At 35.7% G+C, this 21,226-nt stretch overlaps 1 protein-coding gene and 1 long non-coding RNA gene across 8 annotated transcripts in view; one reads left to right on the forward strand and one right to left on the reverse strand.

The window, feature by feature from the left end:
- The first annotated feature begins 3,848 nt into the window (after positions 1–3,848).
- The window catches only part of Paf-AHalpha (Platelet-activating factor acetylhydrolase alpha), a 62,041-nt gene continuing 44,663 nt past the window's right edge, over positions 3,849–21,226 (forward strand). For 3 of the 7 annotated variants that reach the window (XR_002671541.2, XR_015319622.1, XM_022795054.2), the window contains exons 1-7: positions 3,853–4,122; positions 10,144–10,233; positions 15,132–15,248; positions 17,409–17,546; positions 17,746–17,877; positions 20,114–20,314; positions 20,951–21,130. Coding sequence is in view for 3 of the 7 variants with exons in the window: in XM_022795054.2 (XP_022650789.1) it covers positions 4,039–4,122; positions 10,144–10,233; positions 15,132–15,248; positions 17,409–17,546; positions 17,746–17,877; positions 20,114–20,314; positions 20,951–21,127 (939 nt within the window). In the remaining 4 variants the exon portion in view is untranslated. Of the gene's footprint in view, positions 4,123–10,143; positions 10,234–15,131; positions 15,249–17,408; positions 17,547–17,745; positions 17,878–20,113; positions 20,315–20,950; positions 21,131–21,226 lie in introns of all 7 variants that reach the window. The other 4 variants (XM_086978192.1, XM_086978193.1, XR_015319623.1 and 1 more) reach the window with 3 other exon arrangements.
- The window catches only part of LOC147759117 (uncharacterized), a 73,003-nt gene continuing 58,982 nt past the window's right edge, over positions 7,206–21,226 (reverse strand). The window contains exon 2 of the long non-coding RNA XR_015319626.1: positions 7,206–7,448. This is a non-coding gene — a long non-coding RNA (uncharacterized LOC147759117). The remainder of the gene's footprint in view (positions 7,449–21,226) is intronic.

The raw sequence follows: 21,226 nt of genomic DNA on the forward strand, positions 1-21,226 counted from the left end.
AACTGTATTTTGATGAAACACAGACGTTAGGTCTAATGTTCCTTAGGATACACGTCTTCAGTCACAAAATCAATCAAACATCGCATCGATATATCGTCTATCTCTGAAATTAATTAATGTATTGCGCAACAAATCTGACTACAAAGTAAGTTATGTTTTTTATTGGAGCTGTCCGCAGATCATTTTCAAACGCTTTACGTCAAAAAGTTACATTAATAAAATACCAATATAATTAACAATTTGACATATCTTTTATTTATCAAAATGTTGCTATGCGATTTTTTGGGCATCTAAGCACCATGAAGTTTGATCGAAAAAACATTCATACATACTATTTAATCATAATTAATGGAAAATCTTAACATCATTCACGATTTCCATTTTAAACTACTGTTGTCTTTTTATAAAAAAAATTAAGTAATTAATAATTTTTCGCACACAACAAAATTTAAGTTTGCTAAAAATTAAAGGTTGTTTAAAAGTCATCTATTCTTTTTATTCAATATTGCTAAACACTTTCTACTATTTGACATTTGTAGCAATTAAAATAGGCGCAGTAATCTGCATACAAAACTGCATGTTATAGGGAACGACTTTGTGATTGTTTTAACACTTCAAAGTCGATACAAAGATACGTCAGGAACTCTAGACAATATTAGCGTATGCGCATGACAACAAGATACAAATTGTATCGTTTCATATCAACGAACTATTTCTTTGAATGGAATAACTTAAAAATCAGATCTTTCATCGAACACGTTTTGCGTTAACTTCTATTGTAAAAGGAAAAGTTACATAAGGACTGATTGTCGGCAATGCACAGCAAATAGTAGATAAGCAGAGATAATAAAAGATAAACGAGATAACGGACTGTTTTAGATAGCAGGCATTTCATAACCCGTATATACTTAAAACGGATATGACTGGAACAAATAGAGGATTTATTGAAAGGTTATGCGAGATTGAGACGATATTGACGAGAATGATGACACGGTGTGAGTTGCGGCTTAAAGTTAGAAAATAGTAGTAAAGTGGTAGAAGTACGTATTAATATCCCTTATAGGATATACATATATCGAATCATTGAATGTACTATTACCGCTTTTTTAATGTATGTAAGGGTGGCCGTATTAAATTCGGGCTTTTTTCGGCTGGCCCTGGTGGATTCCACCAATGCGTTAGTGCGAAACTGGTATCATTGCAAACAACTTTGTTTTTGTGTTCGTTCTAAACAAACTTGCCACGACGAAAAGCAATTTGTTGTTTTCGGGATCTCTGAAAAATTAGCTATTATACAATGTCTTGGAGCTAAACTTTCACCAAATCGAGCGTACAGGGCATGCTAAGTGAGTATGTGGTTATAGAGGAAGCAGAAACAAGTTACAGTACGGCCAGACCCGGAGATAATCGATACTGTTAAAAAGTACATTTTTGCTGATCATTCGGTTTTAATGGGGGCTTTGACGAAAGAAATTCAACTAAGCAGGACTAGATTGCCACAGGTCTTTTACGAGGATTTTAGATACATCTCATATCTCATAAAGGCCTGAGAGATGCTTTGTGAGAGCAATAAAACCAAGAACATTTATCGGCATTATTTGCTGCTTACTTTGTTTCTCCTCACGAATAAAACAGCTGGCCTTCTTCGATTCTTCTCTGACAGGAAAACGGTTATTTACGTTTGTAAAAATTGTTACAATCCACCTAGCATGCTCACAATCCAGAACATAGGCCCACTATGTGTAAAAGCAATTTTTCGGTCTCCAATCTGAGTGCAATTTTCAGTAAGGAAAACGCCACCCCACCATACTTTTTTAAGACCTGTGAACGCGTTACCAAAAAAAAATTACCTGTATCTTTTATTAAAGGTTTAGGCGACCGTAACTAACTAAATGCCTAAAAAGGGCAAGACAGTGCACCAGTTTATACTAGCCGGTTAATGCAGGACTGGCTGCTTGAACATATCAGCATATTCTGGGGTGACCACATACGACCGTTAAACAGCTCAAGCTTAAACTGGTTGGATTATCATATATAAGACATGATTGATCGAAAGGCTAGCAAGTCTCGTCACTATAACGGCGACTTGCTCACTCGTTCCATCAAATTCGCGCATTTGCAAAGGAAATATTTGAAACATATCTGTGAGCGGAGTAGGTCCTAAATCAAGGTAAATCGCGGTAAATGGTCAGGAATGACACTTTTAGCGCATGCAAACATTTTATTGAAATATCTGTCTTGATCTGGATACGGTCCTAATAATAAAGCACAAACAAGGTTTCTGATTTAGTCCATTCTGCGCAATGTTATAAAACGAGGCATATGGAACTCCTATCGCCTATTTTTCTAAGTTATTTGTTTTGAAAGTCTGAATGATATGGGTTTCTTTTTATTATTTTCAAAAGTACATATGAGGAATATCGATACTGAGGCTTTAAATAAGGAAACAGTGAATTTGTTTGGACAGCATTAGTAAAAAAAATCGTTGAACAATAGGTGATGCGAAAGGAACCAGTACTTCAAGTATTTAAAGAGTAAGTTGACCAAGCAATTGAGATTTCGGTATAGTTGTTACTGTTGATCGATCTGACAAGTTCATGTGAAAGTGGAGTGGAATATAAATCTAGTCTATCGACTATCTATGTTGCACTTATTGCCACACTGGCGTTATATGGCATTATATGGCATTATATATATAATTTAGAGGGATATATTTTTGTAAGGGCAATTTATTGACCGTACAGTTGTATAGGTTTGTGGCAAATTATTTTTCTTTACGTGACAATAGTAATACATACACTCAAGCCGAAAAGCACTGTTTAATTGCTTCAATGTCCGGCACACGTTTTAGAGTGTTAGAAGTTATTCTCAAAAGTAATGTTTTCGAGTAGACAAATAAGTTGGCAGTACCAGCATACTCAAAATCGTAAAATCAATTTTTCAATTGAACTTTTGTTCCTATGGCAGTAATGTAGTTCTTACTGGGATACACATTCCATATTAATTTTCTTGCACTTACCGTTTGTAACATAATCGAAAGCATGTTAGTGTTTTTGACATAAGTAAGATCTCAATAACTACGCATGCAATACTAGTGCCGGTATTCTAATAAAAAGTGGTCGCCTATAAGATAATTATAACTGAAAAACTTGGCAAGAAAGTCAAAACACCTCGGAAATTAGTTCATACGGAAATTCCGTAAATATTTTATAATACAAAATATGAAACTTGGTTTACTTGTTGAACATATCTATTCAGGTTGGTCTGATTGCTTACCTCAGCGTCAGTGAAAATTATTGCCATGTATTAACAACCAGTGAGAGTAGGAATTAACGGGAATTATTATTTAGATTAATAGCTACCTCTATGGTTTCCATGCCCTTTCATAGGTTAGATGCCCGATGAGGAAGTTTTTGATGCTATGCACCGAGGATTTCACATAGGTATAATAACTACAGGTGATGTAAAAAATAAGTCAGAATTATGCTCAGCTTTATTTTCTCTTATCTTAATATGCTATACAGTGGTATCAATAAACGTCCTGAATATTCCTAGTTACTAGTATGCATCATTCACTGTAAATTATTAACGTGCGTCTTTGTTGAGTTGAATTGTGGATTTCAATAAAAAATAAAAATACATAATCCATGGAGTGACGACAGTGTTCTCTATAAATAACTAGAAAAATACAAGCTAATTCTTTCCGATTATTTAATTTAGTCTATTAAAGTTCCTATATTACACACGTTTTTGTCTACGTTTGAAAAAGAGAAAGCTGGCGTAGGAAAAGATCATTGCAGACCATCAAGGACCATCAAGTGTCGTCGACACACTTTGGGTGTGTTTGTTGTTATTGTGATATCTGTTTCTGATTTTGTAGCATAGGAGACAAAGAGTCCGCCCACTGTTTGTCTGCACTGCGTACTGTACAGCTGGCTGAAAGGCGGCACTTGGTTTCAGGTTCTGCTATTTGTACTCGCTTTGACTGTGTAGGTAATATTTACTAGGAGAGTTGAGAGAAATAATAAAATCCTTAAGATGTCCACTTCTTCCTGTGCAGCGGCTCGGCCCACGGGAAGCACGGGCCACGGTGACAGCGAGGGCCAGTGCTTACGGAGCTATGTGAGTAATGATCCTATAATTAATAAATCTATTGAGGTTAATTAGAGCATGTATTGATAAGCAATGACATTCAAATGATTTGTGAAATCAAAGCATTGACGGAAATAACTAATGAACAGTGTGCGCAAGTAATATGAAAATTCTGAAAGTAAGCTCTAAGCAGTTGTTCCAAATGATTGAACAGCGACATCACGGTTGTTAACATCCTTATGCCCCAATAGATTTCAGTACACCCTTAAATTAATGTTTTTAGTATACTTTACAAAGTATTGTTCATTCACAGAAGCTTAATATATCTATGTTATTTAACGAAATTTTATAATTATGCACTTAGTAAAGTGTTCAACCTTTTAAGGTTTCCTTTAAGGGTGCTCAATTTGTTACTAATAAGGAAACGATTTTAAGCTGATTAGAGTTGCTTCCTTCTTTTATAAATAAGGAGTTTAATAACACTCGATGCTATTAAAAAGTACAAAATGACCAATTATGCTGAAAAACTAAAAAAGAATAACATTATAAACAGTTAAATTCATTTAGCCAAATAATGTTCGTTTATGACAAAACACGATAAAGCATTCTAAACTAATGTGGAGTAATCTTGTATCATTCATTTTCTCTAGTATGCAATTTCGCATAACGGCATATGGAAAAATAAATGTCATTTGCTTCTAGTTGATTATATTTCACTTCGTAAGTAATAAATTCGATCAGGAAGAGAGATTATTACCGAGTAATGCAAATTTTTAACGCTGTAAAATACTGCATGCAGCAACAACAAGGTATCAAAGACGACAATTGTAGTACGATCGCCTCATTTTAATTAGAACTTTAGTTATTACCATACTTACTTGAAAGGCTCATTTTTTTTCACCTACTTGTATATAGAAGAACACGTTTTAAAGTAAAGTTTATTTCACAGATGTTAGCTCGTATTCGGGGAAGTGAACGCCGTGTAGAATACGAATACGCACTTTCCAATTTTGTTTTCTAAGAAACTTGCAAACCTATTTAATCAAAAAAAGTCTGTGACACAACAACATGGTACACAATCTTTATCGGGCTGCAGATTTTATTATATCGGGGTTGTCAGCGGAGTAATGTATGCCGTAGAACCTAGTTAGCTATTCGATCAATTCTAGAGTGTCGTTACATGTAAGACATCACCATGCCGCTATCTTTTTTCTCTAATTAATACTCAATTCTAGCTATAATCGATGAGCTATGCATATACTGAAATAGAAAAATCTGCCTCAGTAATTTACACTTACTATTTAAATAGAAAACTACATGTTCAGGGTGGGGCATTCAAGTTCAGATATACTTTGGCGGACTGTCCTACTATGGACTACTTTCACTTGCAGTTTTTGGGACCGCAAGAAAGCCAGTTGTTTTTAAAGTAAATTGACAAACTCACTAGTGTAAAAAGCAAAGCGTCATCTACAAAATTTGATCGAAGACCAGCTATTATTCAATTATTTTATAAAGGACAAACCCCGCACCGAGCCTAAAAACTTATTTTGCCTGAGCTTTGTCTGAGAAAAGAACCGAAACACCTTCAACGGACTTTTAATTTAATGGGTTCCAAAAATCCATTAAAATGTATCAAAAAGTAATTTTTGATACATTTCGATCCTTAAATAGAAACGGACATTATGATAAGCCAAATATCAGTCGCAAATTGGGACGTCCAACTAAGCTTTAATGATTAAATTTATTGAAATAGACCTTTTATACTTTTTAGCAGTTTTTTTTTGCGTTTTTGGGACGTTGAATCTGCTATCAGTCCATTACTTTATTCTGCTGGAACTTTTTTGTACGTAATATAATGGAATGACTTTGTAACAAACGTATGTCTGCCAATATCGATTGAAGCATAATTATTAATCAAAAAGTTATTTTTGAATCAAGGTAGGAGTACTTTAAAAATGCTTGGTAAGTAATCCCGAACAGTCTTTAAGGAAACGCCTACTAGAAAAACCCGATACAACGACTTTTAAATGGTCACAGAATACCTGTATGGAAATATCGACATATTGGACTCATATTCGTCTGCTCTACTTATGATATGACAGTGCGCACTGCAGAAGCGGTTAAAGTAGCATGAAACGAAATGTGAGCATATAACTTGATTTATACGGAGCCCAAGTGATACATGAGAGGACATACTGCTTTCAAGTTTGAGCTTCTTACCACCAACGAGTCTTTGTAGTATTCTTGTAGCGTGTTTAAGATAAGTTTGTAAAACAAATAGTATATGAGTGCAGTGTTACACAAATCAGTGTAGCAGGGTTGGTGTAATAAGGAATGCAACAAAGGAAGTTTAATCTAAAGACAACTAGTATGTGATCTTCTTCTGTAAAGATCCTAGTTTGATATCTAGAAGACTTTCACAGAAGATGTGAATAACTGAGCCATATGCAGTACGATTTTCTAAATGTTATCCATAGGAATGGGAATGGGCTCAAGGCCCACTTAAATTACTTCTTTTTTATTAAGGTTATCGTTTCTTTTTCGGGTTGTTTCCGAAACCTCCCCTGCTTTTGAGAAGCACAAGTTTGTTTAATCTTTTAGGCAGTGCTATTCTTTAATAGCAACAAAGATCTTCACTCCAGAATTTATGGATAGAGACAACGAGATTGTGTGGTGACAAAAAGTATACAAGTGCCATCTGTATCCAGCGGTCTAGCCAGGGTATCAGCTTTCTAAAATAAGTGGAAACGGGAACGTTTTTACCGAAAAGCAACGTATTACTATTTTTCAATGGTCTTAATATAAAAACGTTCTCCCAAATATTGGTGCAGAAGGTTATCGATTCTTCATGATTTATGATGCCACGTTCATCCCGAAAGAAAACGCCGTTTGAATTAAGCTGATTAAGGTTGGCCGTAACTAGAACCCTTCAATGATTGTAGTCGATCCTTAGATTCGCCCTAGCTATTTTCATCAGAGATAGTCGTTAAAGGTTGATTTTTCAAAATATTGGAAAGGCGCGGAGTAGTTTCAATGTTTGAGAAACAATGACGCTTAAACTACCGAGCTATCTCCAAGCTGCAAAAGGTTTGAAAGAACGATGAAACGAAGAATGTACTCCTCGTTTGAATTTATGTGATGGATCATAAATATACTTCTTTGGTAACAATGTGCGTCAACTATTTAGTAACAGAGTTTCCATCAATTGTCATGTATCCGATCCAGATAGCATGTGCTCCGCGGGGCAGAAGTTTTGACCTCTTACATTCCTTTGCTGTTTTCAATAATACCGTTGACATTAGCAAAAATCTCAAGCTGAGTCTTTGCGTTCATTATACTGGTTGTACTTGTAAATCCTGCAGAAACGGATAGAAAGCAGAGTTTTGCGTTACTACTGATGTGAACAAATATGTTTTCATTTTTTTTTTTCGTAAAGATAAAATTAGTCCATGTAACCCTCCAAGTAATGCTGGCTCACAAATAACTAAAGTTCCCGCAACTACGGTATACGATTACCCTAAAGCGTCTATCAAGCGGCCATGTACCTAACTTAAGCGCGTTCTAGATTAGCTCTAGGAGCTATAGATACTATTTTTAGGATTACAATTTTTTTTTGAAGCCAGTGAATGTTTTTCTTTGTATTATACTTCTTTAGCTCTAATCTAAGCGACATAATTGAATCTATAATAATAATAATTCAAAAACGAGCACTAGAAGATATACCTCGTCTTTTTCATTAAAATCATCAGCTTTCAATTTTGAAATCTTACACCTTCTGCTTTCTCTGCTACGCTTAGTACGCAGTTATCCAGTTCAAGCAGTTTTATTTCAATTCAGTCTATTACTCGTTCACAATGACCTCATTACTTTGTTGCAGTTCTTTTTTCTCATCATTCATTTTGTTCTCTCATTGCAATCCATTTGTTACTACATTAACTAAATCCCACTTTTCGAAGAGACAATTGATATTACTTCCAAGTTGCTATAATACGAAACAAACTGTGCTACATCTCTATATAGTCAATCTTGAGTTTTACATATGGCGCTGGTTTAAGACATTATTTAACCCAAACACTGGTTCAGGCGCAAACATATTGGGCTATTATCAATACATGATTTTTAACAGTGATTTACAGTGGCCTCTTGAAATTTCCTTGTAATTCCGCGCATTTATTGCATCATAATTAAGCTGTTTTGTAACTTTGTATTGATCCATTTTATTTTTATTCATAGATTCTCAACTCATAGATATTAGAAATTAAGGAAAGCTCTGTTACGGAAACCTCAGAATTCATTAGTAGATAATGACCAATTCGCTCGAAAATGTTCTAAGCTGCTTTAAATTCAATGGGAATTATTTTCTAAGTCAGTCACCATATTTGACGGCCACCTCAGGATGGAATTTTGCTAAGGTCAATTATAAAATCAAACCACTTACTCTGTGTGCGTCATTTTAGGGGATTTGACAGAAACACAGATATTCAGTCTTTGTTATATACAGGTACTACGGATTCACAAATATTGCTTGAATTATGGCGCGTAGCATTAGTTATTCGACTCCGATTACTTTGTTCCACCTCACATGTTACGTTTTTATAGTTATTTTAACGGCCTCTTTAAAAATAAACAATTCTGATTCACTTTATTTAGCAGGCATAAGTTTTTACAGTTACTTCGTTTTCTAGAGGTCTAACAGTACCAATTACGTTATTCTTTTGAAACAATTTTATCGTCGTCCGGTAAATCTGTTACCCTGCTTTGCGTATTGTTCTCCTTGTAGTACTGCTGCCACTCTGCGATTATTTAATCAACCTATTCTAATATTTGATACGAGTTACACCTAATCCAACATAGGCTATTGATCAATTACACCAGTACATTTACTGGAACCCTTTTTTGCAGTCCTTCTGAAACCCTCTATTAAATCTGATTACAATAACCATATTTCTTAGATTAGCTGAATTTCTTATTCTGTATCAGTAACCCCGTTTTTGGTGCAGTTTTTATTAGTCACCCTGCATGAATGAATGTCTCATGAATCTCGTTACTTTATACGATGAATCTGTTAACGCACTGTATCCAGCTGTTTGAAAAAACAACTGAGCACGATCTAAGAAATATACACAAATTTTACTTTTCCGTTGTAAATGTAAACTCAAGCTCAGATCGTGCACGCGGGGCCCGAATAAAACTTAACCATTCTACGAGGTCGAGTTAAGCCGGACAAATAAAGATACAGACAAGCAGACATTCAGCTTTAGTAGTGTATTTGTATACCGTGGATTAGTAGAACTCATTATTTATGGTGAACCATTACTTGCACGACTTCGCCGGGCATTTCGTGGTCGGCATTTCGAGTTCTCATACAGCGTTTACTTTCACCAGATTAAACTAATGAGAAAGAACGAATATAGAGTGCTATAGCAACTGAAATAATACTAGGTAAGATATAATAATATAATGAAGATAGATAAGTACAACTAAACTGTAGTATATGTTGTGCTGTAATATTTGTAATAACAACATGGCAAACCTATATTATACATCGCTTGTACATAAAAGTAGGTAATAAGCAATCTGCAGAAGTCTTTGTTTTTCGCATTCCACAAGCTGTATTTGGACCGTTAGGTATTACTTTAGACGCTTAACTTCCGGCATGACACCAAGTATATCCAGGTTCGAACCTAAACCACCTGTGGTGTTAGCAGAAATGACAATTTTGTTTCGCAATTGCAAATATTTGAAGAATCCTAATGTTTTCAAAACCCGGTTTTATGCCCGATTTGTAGATATTAGAAATTAAACAAATCTTTGTTATAGAAGCTTCGAAATTTATTAACGGTTGATGACCGAATCGCTTAAAAAGACCACCTATGGTGATCTAGTAAGCTTAGCAGCCAAACACGTTATCTCTTTGCGCTATCACCGGGACATCTGTAGAAGTCTAAAGTACCCCATTTAGGGCATTCTTATGAAGTTTCAATATGTTTTATAAAATAAAAACGGAAGAAAAAATAAATAAAACTTTTTTCGTCTTTTCAACCTGTGTAGCATCAGCATCTGATTAACATTTCGGAGGGCAAGGAACCGGATATTGTCTTTCTTGGGGATCATACAACAGCTTTTCTCTCTATTACCCAGGTAAGTGGGTCTGTTCTGGCTTAGCGCGCTGACGTTTAGTAGAAGGATTCTGAAAGTCCTCGAAGTCCAAACATAAAAATGTATGAGCATAATCTTATTACGATCGAATTATAAGATTTTTTGTACGTAGTATCCCTTTGCATACTTCCGTTACGTGCAACAGAATCTGATATGCACAAGTCAATTTTATACACTGGAGCTAGATAAAAAAAAACATTGAGTATAATTAAAATTGTTAACTCTGGGAAAATATGAGAATTTTACGTATTGAAGCATACATTTCGGGCCTAAATGTGAATGTTTTCCGTTTAAATTAAATTTAGACAGTTTTGCTGATTCATGGCAGAATGTGCGGCAAATTCGAGAAGTGAAGGTCGATAATAATATGTATGATTCGACTTACAGAACTAAGGTCCCATTCCTAAATGAAACCAAAGTTAAATATTTTGATGTACTACTAGTAGCAAGAAGAAAATATCTCAAACGAAACACCGAATTTTACGGTAGTGATTCCGATAAACAGAATCACTCACTTTTTTTTGAAGTAGACAGTTTAGTTACAGGTAAAGGCCTTAAGTAAATCTTTATAAAATCTTAAGATTATCGATTATATATGAAAATATTTTTTTTATTATTAAGTTAACGATAATAAATTATATCGCTGTTTACTTGGACTTGGATACGCAACCGTGTCCTAAATATACGGAAGCTAAAATGGAGTGGGTTAAAAACGTCCAGTTTATATTAATGCTTCCGGAATGGAGAATAAAAGCAAGTCTCTCTGCATGTTTTCATTGTTATATTAGGTCAACCTAAAAGGCTTAAGTTACATTACATGTAGAAATTATTACCCGCCAAATGTCACTCTAGGGACTATTTGCAGCAGTGTTCTATTGGTATTTTCCTTCACATAGCCCCACAGAAAAAAAAAAAAAACGAAAGGAGTCAAATCACAGGAGCGGTCGAGATTAGCCGGTCTGGGAATATGGTTTCAAGCAGATTGATTGTTGCAGCGCTAAATGGCGAGTTGGCTCGTCTTGTTGAAGCCGACAATTGTTTGCATTTTATACCCTCATTTCGGTCTACAAAAAGGTTTGGTACATGTTACAATGGAACTTGCCATCGGTTTTTGCTGCAGTTTCATAGTCACTTTTGAAGAAAAAAATCCGATGGCATGCTATTTTCTCAGAGGCCATTTGCATGATTCAATCCGTTCTGCGTAATTTTGAATTACAGCTCTGTATAGTTCAACAGACATTTTATCAATAACTTTACGAGTACGGTGCTCCAGGCTGCACACTGTGTTCGGAGATGTTTGATATGCATTGTCCTTCACATAGCCTCCCGAAAAAATTTAGGGCGAGTCAAATGGCGGACTCGGGGGTGGCACTGACTGTTGCTACCGTTTTATCGAAAAAAAGACGTACCACACAGTGACTTTTTTTCGACTCTGACCCTTGAGTTCTCGCTATATGCGATCATTTTGTTCATACGTATAGCCATTTATTGTAAAATGAGATTCATCGTATAAGATCATGTGATCAAAGATGTCACTGACACGTGCCTTATTCTCCAACATGTGATCAGCGAATAAACGTTGCTTGTGATGATCTTGGATATTTAATTGTTGAGTTAACAGTACCCTGTAAGGATAAAGAGGCAGTTCTTGGTTTAAAATAGACCGCAAAAGGCTCCGGGATAGACCGAATTGTTGAGCGCGACGTAATGTTGAGGTTGTTGTATCGATATGCAGACTACTTTTTGCTGCAATGGTGTTCGTCCAGCTTGTGGTATTCCTGACTTCACTTTATGTGAGGGTAAGATGGTCTCTTCGAATTCCTTAATCGATAGCTTTAATATTTCCTTCGCCAACAAGAACTATCGCGGGTATTCTGTACACATTTGCAGTGTATCACCGTAATGGAGTCCCCATTTCAATACTAAATTTTTATAAAAACAAACGTTGTTTCAAGCTGTAGCTTTTTGACATCGTAAATCCATACATTGCTGTGTTCGTCGTTCTCTAAACTGCTAGCTCTCGCTTCTTTGCAAGGGAAAAAGGTGAATTTTTTTTACACTTTTAACTTAACCTATGAAATAGCCAAGCTCGCACCAGTTTAGTAAGAAACAAACCTTATAAACTTTTTGTATAATCAAAATTTGTTTTTTTCAAGCGTTATAAGATGTGATCTCGTAAAGTAAAAGAGAGCTTAGTCATTTTTTCGTATTTCATTAGTGTTCCCAAACATAGTGTATCAAACAAATTCTTAAATAGATCTTCTTATTTTTAACTGATCATTATATTACAGGAAAATCGAGATCTCTACCTTTCTAACTTAAGTCGCTTGTGTCTCGTCTGTCTCCCATAATTAAATGCACTTACTAAAATTATGTATCTACCGTAGCAAAATAATTGTATATTTTTTTTATTAAAGCTTATAACCAAAGAGCTCCATGACCGCAGATTTGTACGGACCACAAATGCGACATCAGCAAGAATCCGGAAAGCTGTTTTTCTATTTAACATTTGCTCATAATGTTCACCCTACAAAAATTATTTTACACAAAAAAAGAAAACTAGATTTAAGGTTCTTTATGGCAAGCTGGGATTTAATCCAAAATAAAAATAGCGTTTCTTGAAAAGGTTTATGAGTCTTTATGATACGTTTTAGCATGGTACGTCGCATAGTTAGCCTATTTTTAGTTCAGTTTCGTGTTCTATCATAATATATTACTCTCAACCTTACAACTATTAGAAGTTTCTTTTTAGGAATTTAGTCTCAATTTAGGAATTGCTGATATCTGTGACCATAACCGCCTGTGAATTGAAATATATATAATATAAGCTTTTCTAAAAGCTTCTGGTTCAGCCTTTTGTAATGTGCCATTATCTGAGTCACAGTCTGTAGAGTATGGGGGAACAATAGACAAAACGAGGAATAGTTGGATTTTTTATTTGCTGCAGGCCACTACAGTAGCAGTTCTGCAACACTTTGTTTTCAAGAATGTGGAGCAATCACGTGTAGAGTGTAATATTAAACATGCATTTCGCCGTGACGTCTAGGTGACTAGTGATAACTTTATTTGGATCAAATTTTTTAGCTGTGTTATTTTGCCTAACCTAGGAGAAAATTTAATAAATGTAGAATAAATTTTACAAGCAGTGATTATGTTTTGCAAATTTTATTACTATGCTCTGTGGGAGCTGCTCCCGATTGTTGCCAACAATAAGAGGAGAAAACCTTTGTAGCTTTTAATGCCCCAGCTGTCGCTCTCGTAATATTTTATTGAAATAAGCTTATCATAAGGTAACTAAACGTCATGTCGCAGACGTCTCAGTGGACCTATATTGTGAAACATACAGGCCTATGCTTGAATTGGCGTGGTCTCTATATTAAAATGCCATTTAATGCCCTGTTGTTGGATCTAGGTGTCGCAAAGGAAAAGAAAACCGATTTATTTTTATTTCTATTTATTATTCATTTAGAATTTGAAAGGTCGGGCAATTCGGTTGACTATTTAATCAACAAAAAACATTTTATGCGGCTTTCTTTTACTATTTATCGCTAAGAATTACTTCTCCGAAGAAATCAAGAAAACCTGGGAGTCTAATAAGAAAAAAAAAAGATTTCTTCGGTTTATTCGGTATCCATGGGTAGTAATGATATGCACAAATTATGTTGTTCCAGGCGAATCCAGTGGACTATTGAACTGAATAACTTTTGTTGGTCTGAAGTGATGATTCCTTTATATGTATTAGAGGTACTTTCTTTTATTTTTATGCGCTTGTCCTAGCCTTCTGGTAGGTTTTGAACAGCTATAAACTTAATCGTTAGCGTTTCCATACGCAACTTCTAGAATGGATTAATGTATATTGTGATGGGCTAAGCCGTTAGTTGGAGGTTGACAATGTATCAGCTAAGGGCTCTGGCTTTTATACATTAACTACGTCCGAGCTGGTGGCTCTTTATGATTTATTGATCTTTAGTGTCTATATTAGTCTAGTCGAGCAACTATGCAACTTTTTCATAGCATTCACGTAGACCCTTCACAGTTCCGCCCTTTGTAAGTCAGATTGTCTAACTAGGACAATTCTTGATCGGTCACCGCCTTCGCGGCTATGCATTGTCGCTATAGTCCTCCAGCGGCCTTAGCACCTTTATACTTCCGCTTATATTCCTAGTACGCTTTCGGCTTCTTCCTAGCACGAAGTCTTTACGGTCCGAATTTGGCCAATTTGTAGAGTGTGCAGCTGCTTGCTTCCGGTGCAGCACTCTTCTGCTTTCTTTTTTTCTATCAAGTCTTCTTCCACAGACAATAGTCCTTCGCGGCCGCGCCTGTTTTCATTCCTCTCTTCGACGACGGCTACCATATAAGCCACGATTTTACGTCGCTACCGGTACTAACGGTTACAACGAAAGTAGCTTGCATCTGTCGGTGATATGGCCATCAACTAAGAGGTATACAATTGACTTCCGCGTTCCCGGTCTAGTCCTCCATACTCTACCATCGACCATAAATCGGGCGGGCGAACACTTGGCTCATCTAAAGATTTATTGGTTCGGTTGGTTGTACAAGCCTAGTCGAAGAATTCGTCGCTGCCACCGAATTTTCAAGGACTAGGCCGTTGATCTTAGGCTGGTAATGGATCGGCTAGGGCTTTCTATGCCCTGACTGAATCCAAACTAGCAGCTGCTTAATATTAATTTTCTTAGTCGTTACAATATATATGCCGAAAGTTCCCAGTAATATGATTTTGGTAAATGCAGTAGACGAATTTAAAGTTGTGGCTTCAACTGCGAAAAGTTGCTCTAAATAATTGTACTACAGTAGTACACGTTATATTCTTTTATTGATTTATATGGTACCTTTATTGAAGAGACAATGTATCCTTTCAGGTGTGGGATATCTTATTCGCCCAATCTCACTCACTAAATCTGTCGGCGGTGGAAGACAAGACACATGACCTCCTTTGGAGGCTCGAAAACTCTCTTCTTGATAAAGTTACCCCTAAGGTAATTTTAACCAATCTTCGAAGAAGTGTTAGGAAATATTTACGGTTGATCTTGCTCCTTCTTATGTATTCTGCAATAATAGCACAGACTGAATAGTGAAAAATAAGACACCTTGAGTTGTATATTTCTCTTTTTATGGTCAAGTTACGCTCCTTTTTAGACTGCATATTACTACCACTGTTCTCGCCATCCCGTTTAGATCTTCTTGATGGTGGACTGCTGCTAATGATTATAAAATAGAGAAGATTTTAGGAATTGAGTTTAAATATAAAATGTCTTAGGAAAAGCAAGTTTAAGGGCGTAGGTATAAAAATGCTACGATGGCAAAGCGGACGCTGCAGAAACCAGTAGAAGGTTCTAAATATCTTTAGCTAAAGCTTAGCTATTTTTTAAATGATTCAACTTCTCAATAGCAGATTAATTCTGAGTTACGTTTCACCAGTGTGAATATAATTAATTTCCCCAGAAATATCTTAAAATGATCTCTACCGGTCAGGAGTCGTACATTTTATCTCTCGAATAAAATATTAAAAAAGAAAAAAATAAGTGAACTTTTGTTGTCCGCCTGCGATATCCTTCAGATAGTGTAGAGTCAAGTTGATTCTGCTATGACGACATGGTCATCTCGCCATTGCCATCCTGAATAGTATAGAGTTGCATAATTGTACCAGTAGCAATTGATTTGACAGTAGCTTAATTTAAATTTGTTTAGTGTGGTTTTTTTTTATGTACCGCACTAATTATTGCGGCAGTGGGTTAGAGAAATCTGTTATAGAATGGATAGCAGTCAGGAGTTGGTTTGGCATAGGATAAAAGCCCGCAGCTGAAACAAAAAGAATTTATTGACTTCTAGACCACGTATTCTGTGGTCTTTACTTCAATAAGTCTGCTACGCTACAACTGATCTTTACGTTCACACACAATGCATGAACAAGGTCTTTTCATGTTGGCCGTTATTTTAGGTAATGGTGGAAGCTAATTTTATATATATGTTACTAGTAGGAAGTATAACGATGTTTAAGCTGAACAACCGTGCCTCCACCTAAAAAAACAGAAGGTCGCTAGTTCAAGTGCGGTAAACGACATATACTATACAACCTGTGTAAGCAAAAAAAAAAGTTATGGAAAAAGATAGGGCAGCAAACTGATATTCAAAATATTAACAACTCGAAATGATAGTAAAAATCACTGAACCTAAGGTGAGGATCGAATCTTGGATCGCGTATTCATTGATCAGGCGTCCTACACGCCTCCAAAGGCGACAGATAAAATTTTAGCTTGCGTGCAATGCTTCTTAACATTTTTTTGAAAGTGAGTTAGCTCTTTAGGAAAACTAAGCTCGGAAACTAAATTTTGAGGTACAAGCCCTTTTTAAAACCAGTAACACGAATCGATTTACAGAATATCGCCAAAAAGCTAGTTGGGTGAACCAAGATTTCTATCTGTCTAAATATCTATTTACTCTTTTAAGCTCCGTTGTTGTATTAAGACCATAGAGTAGTGAAGTAGTAGTTGCGGGTACAAGATAAGCCAATAGTTGACAGAGATGTTGTTTTAACTACAGTTTGGCTTTGTCTCTGCTTTCGAACTGTATACTACAAATATGAGTATAATGGATCCTCAGAGAACTGAAATGTGGTACAGTACAATAATTTAAAATACCAGTGTTACTTCATTACGCTCACGGTGTATATTACATTTCTTTTTCAGCTTTTTAAAACTTGGTGTTAGCTTAGGGAGCGCACAACACTGTAAAATTTTATCTGTGTTAAAAATAATTTCAATTATTCTATTTCTCATTTCATTTTTCGTATTTTGTATTTTAATAATCATCAGTCTTTTACATTTTTGAACATCGAAATTGAACAGCGAAGATTGCCGATTTCCACATAATCTTTATACCTTCAAATGCCTACAAAAAGTGACCGCCAGTATCTGTACATGCTTCTTCAACATAAGTAAAAAAGCTCAATATTGTCATCATTTATCACAATATGAACAGTTAATATTTAATTCTTTATGGCAACAGCACACATTTGAAAGACTAGATTTATCATTCTAGTAGGTAGCCGTGAGGTTCTGGGCGGTATTGGGGTGCAAAAACAATCAGTAGTTTTGGTTGGTTTCATTGTTCCTTCTTGTTGTGCTGTCATTGTACAGGTTGTAGTAATTTCGATTGGCTCCAACAATCTTAGAACGGGAGACTCTCCGCAGACAATCGCGGCTGGAATCGAAGCGTGTGTGCGTGCAGTGAGAACTCATAAGAAGGGTGAAAAACAGCCATTTATTATTGTTATGGTAATTAATATTATATCTATACAATTGTAAATGGCTATTGATTTTTGACGAGTTACTTGTTTAGTATGTTCCGTTATCTTAATAATCTTTTGACCGTCCAGTGCATAAAGAGCGTCAACCATTGACTTAGGTTAGAATTTACATAAAGTCAATTTCTTATTAGTAGACTATCATTCTCTTTCGTATCGCTCTACCTCAGGGTCTGCTGCCCTGTTGTCAGCAGGAATCGCCCTTGCGCGCGTTGGTATCTGAAACAAATCAACTACTTCACGCTGCAACTGAAAACCTTGATGATTGTCAGTTAATTGACGTTAGTTCGATCTTTGTTAAGGTGAGCGCTTAAGTTTATTCATCTATTATCACTAATAGTTCCATATATTTACATATACAATGAATTACATGCCTGGTAGCTAAAATGTTATTATTTTTCGGTCTTCTTTCCAAAAAGTCAAAATGTGATTTCCCTTGTTTTACAGGTTTCGAACAAAAACAAAAACGGCGTAAATCGTTTATACCTTTTGTAGCCCTTCTATCTTTTGTTTTTTTTTTCATATTTATGATCTAGTTTGATAAGTAGTCATAGTAACCCCTTCACGCCCTCCCTTCACGCATAATTTTCGACTGAGAGTTTACCTAATTTGTTCTTACATTATTTCTCATTATCAGTGCTTGACAAAGCCTTTAACAAATTAAACAACTCTGACCAGCGAGTAAAAATGAGACTTTAGACTTATCTCCTGCACCGTTTTTTGTTTATTATTATTAGTGTATGGAATGTGCAAACATTTCATAAAATAAACAATTTACTAAATCCAGGAAAGATGACATGGATAGTTTTCACGTGATTACAAGATCGGTGCAATGAAGTCTCAAATCCATAATATGGCAAAATATGTTAAGTACTGGGGCAGGAGGTGCCATACTTTTCGATCTTGTTCAATTTTTAGCCATAACATTTTAGTTGCGGTCAATATTTAGTTTATTATAGCAAAATTCAGCTTAGGGAGCTCAGCTTTTTATCGATATACTTAAATATTGATACACCCCTCGAAAATACTTAAAAAATACGCACTAAACACCACGTACCTGTACAGATTAATTTAGTCCTTAGTGAGGCTGAGTCTACCCCCGCAAACGCCATTGCAAAAATTTGTGTTAGTTACTTTTCAATGCAAGGGCAGTCTTAGTCCAGACGTGATTTTACCTTTTGTCTTCAAAAAGTCACTTGTGCCACGTATATTTTCCTATTGTCGAAGAGGCTGCTTGTTGCCTACAGTTGAACTTCTGAACATAACACTGGTAAAACATAACCCTAGCGTGTAATATGTTCGACAAATTGACTTTCGTATTCTTCTTAAAAAAATAGTATCTCTTTAGATTCATTTTGGAGTTGTTGCTTGATGTAGGTCATACTTCACAAAATGAATCTTTTTGAACAAAGTCGAAAACTTTTCTCTTGACAGAGCCCTATGGATTTCTTTTACACGTGTGATTTTGAGACAAGGTTAGGTTTGCTACTAGACGTTACCTACATACAATGTACACAGAAGTTTTGAATAGCAAAAATATAGTGGAAATTCAAAAAGAAAGTGACAATATTTTCTTTTAGTGCGACAAACTGAAGGAAAATACCCGTCTTGCCACTCAAGAGACTGCTTTTAACAGTACACTGCACAACTTAGATCAATAGGCTATAAAGGTAGTGGATATTTTTTTTGGATTTTTTGGATAGATTTTGGGATTTAAATTTGATAGGCAAATAAAATTCCAAAATCACATTGTAGATAAACCCATAGCTGCCTCTCGTATAGGTAACCTGATCCTTCGGGTATTCTCAGAAAATTTTAAACTAGTTGACCCCTCTAAAGAAATATATTGTCCTAGGGTACGGAAGACTTCTCAGTAAATAAAAGTATAAATGTTTTAACGCTTGCGGGACCCTAAACGTATTTCTCGATAGTGCAACACTTCCAGAGGCTAAGCAGTCCTTCCTACTGTTATTAAATCCCGACGCAGAGTCGGTATTCTAGCACTTAATAATCATAATAAATATGGTGCAATGTAAATGTAGATAAATGTATAGAATATCTGTTCAATTCAGTCATCCAAGGCGGTGACTGCCACTACTGTGTACAATTACCTACACGAACAGGGCTTCTTCAGCTCCCAGATTTAAGTTACTCAATGGAAACTATTATTCCAATTGAGCTTTGCCTTTTTGCAGTGCAATGTGAAATGCTTTTATATTTAAAAAGGGTAATATAATACGAGTACGTGCATTTGTGTCATATTACTTCCGCTTTAATAAAAGAAATGTCTGTATTGTATTTCAAGAAGGCAAAACCGGATTTCAGTATTTGTGATTTTCTTGAATATCCGAAATTGGAAATATGCGTTCAAGAAATTCCAATGAGAAGCTGAGCTCCATTTTTGATCAAGTTGGCGACTTAGACGGTATTGCTCTGAGGCACTCCATATATATATATATGGAAAAAATTATTTAGACTGTAGTTGAACCCGCACTACCGAAGGGAGATCTGAAAGTAATATATTTTAATTCTTGCTAGGGTCAAAGACTGGCTCGCGGTATTTGCGCCTTTTATAGCAAAAACTGCACAAGTAAGGGGCTGCATGAATGTAGTTTGCTATGTTCAAAGATGGACTTGGCGAGCTCATTTCTTATTAACCATCCGAGGTTGACAAGAATCGCTCTAAAGGACCCGTTAATTTGCCAAGAATATGGGCTGCGAACTATCCACTGTGGTCAGGTATCTTGAATCTATGGTATTTTATTAAAAACTAGCAGCCTAGCTGCCCTATAAGCTAGGTGAGGCACGCAAAAAAGCACCGCTGCTCATTGCCTGTAAATATTTATCAGGTATCGAATGACAAGCAACACGCAGTTATAGTGATAGATCTTCACGCATATTTGTCAGAAAGTAATGCCTCTATGTTAATTTTAAGCAGCAAAATTAATAGGGCACTTTCAATATATACGCTTAACCCAAAGGAATGAGCAAGATGGCCGATATGGAGCTATATATAGCTCAATTGCATCCAGTATACGAACTTATCTGAAAGCGCGACTTAGAGAATCTTTTACTGTCAGCCATTGAGTGTATATGATGTTGAAGCGTTGTCTCCACTTCTAATCACTGATCAAATTGATAGCAGTACATTTGGCATTAAAGAGGGTTTCAAAAATTCTTTAGAAAAAAGAATTCTTTAAAACTAGACCTGAAATGTTTTGACTTGATAAAATAATTAGATCGGTTGAGAGATAAAAGAGTGGCGGCAAATACATTAATAAAGTATGGGAAGGTTTAAATAAAATACTGCTTTTTGTTAGGTGAAAGAAAACCGCAAATACTTCTAACTAACACAATATTATGTTTTCATTCAAGGAGGATGGTTCAATCTCGCATACGGACATGTTTGATTTCTTTCATCTTACCAAGTATGGATACTACAAGGCATTCGAGCCAGTGCATGATCTCGCTTCTCAAATTCTCCAGGAAGCTTACGGGATTAAATTCACTAAGAGCACAGATCGACTGTGTGATATGGACGGTGCGGTTTAAACTGTAAGTGTAACAGAGGAATAACTTGTATTAGGTATAACGGGCTCCATGATAATATATACACAATACAGTATGTAAATTTTTGAATTTAATGTAGAG

This window comes from Varroa destructor, unplaced genomic scaffold (assembly GCF_002443255.2).
Source record: "Varroa destructor unplaced genomic scaffold, Vdes_3.0 BEIS01000001.1, whole genome shotgun sequence".
Classification (NCBI taxonomy): Eukaryota; Metazoa; Arthropoda; class Arachnida; order Mesostigmata; family Varroidae; genus Varroa; species Varroa destructor.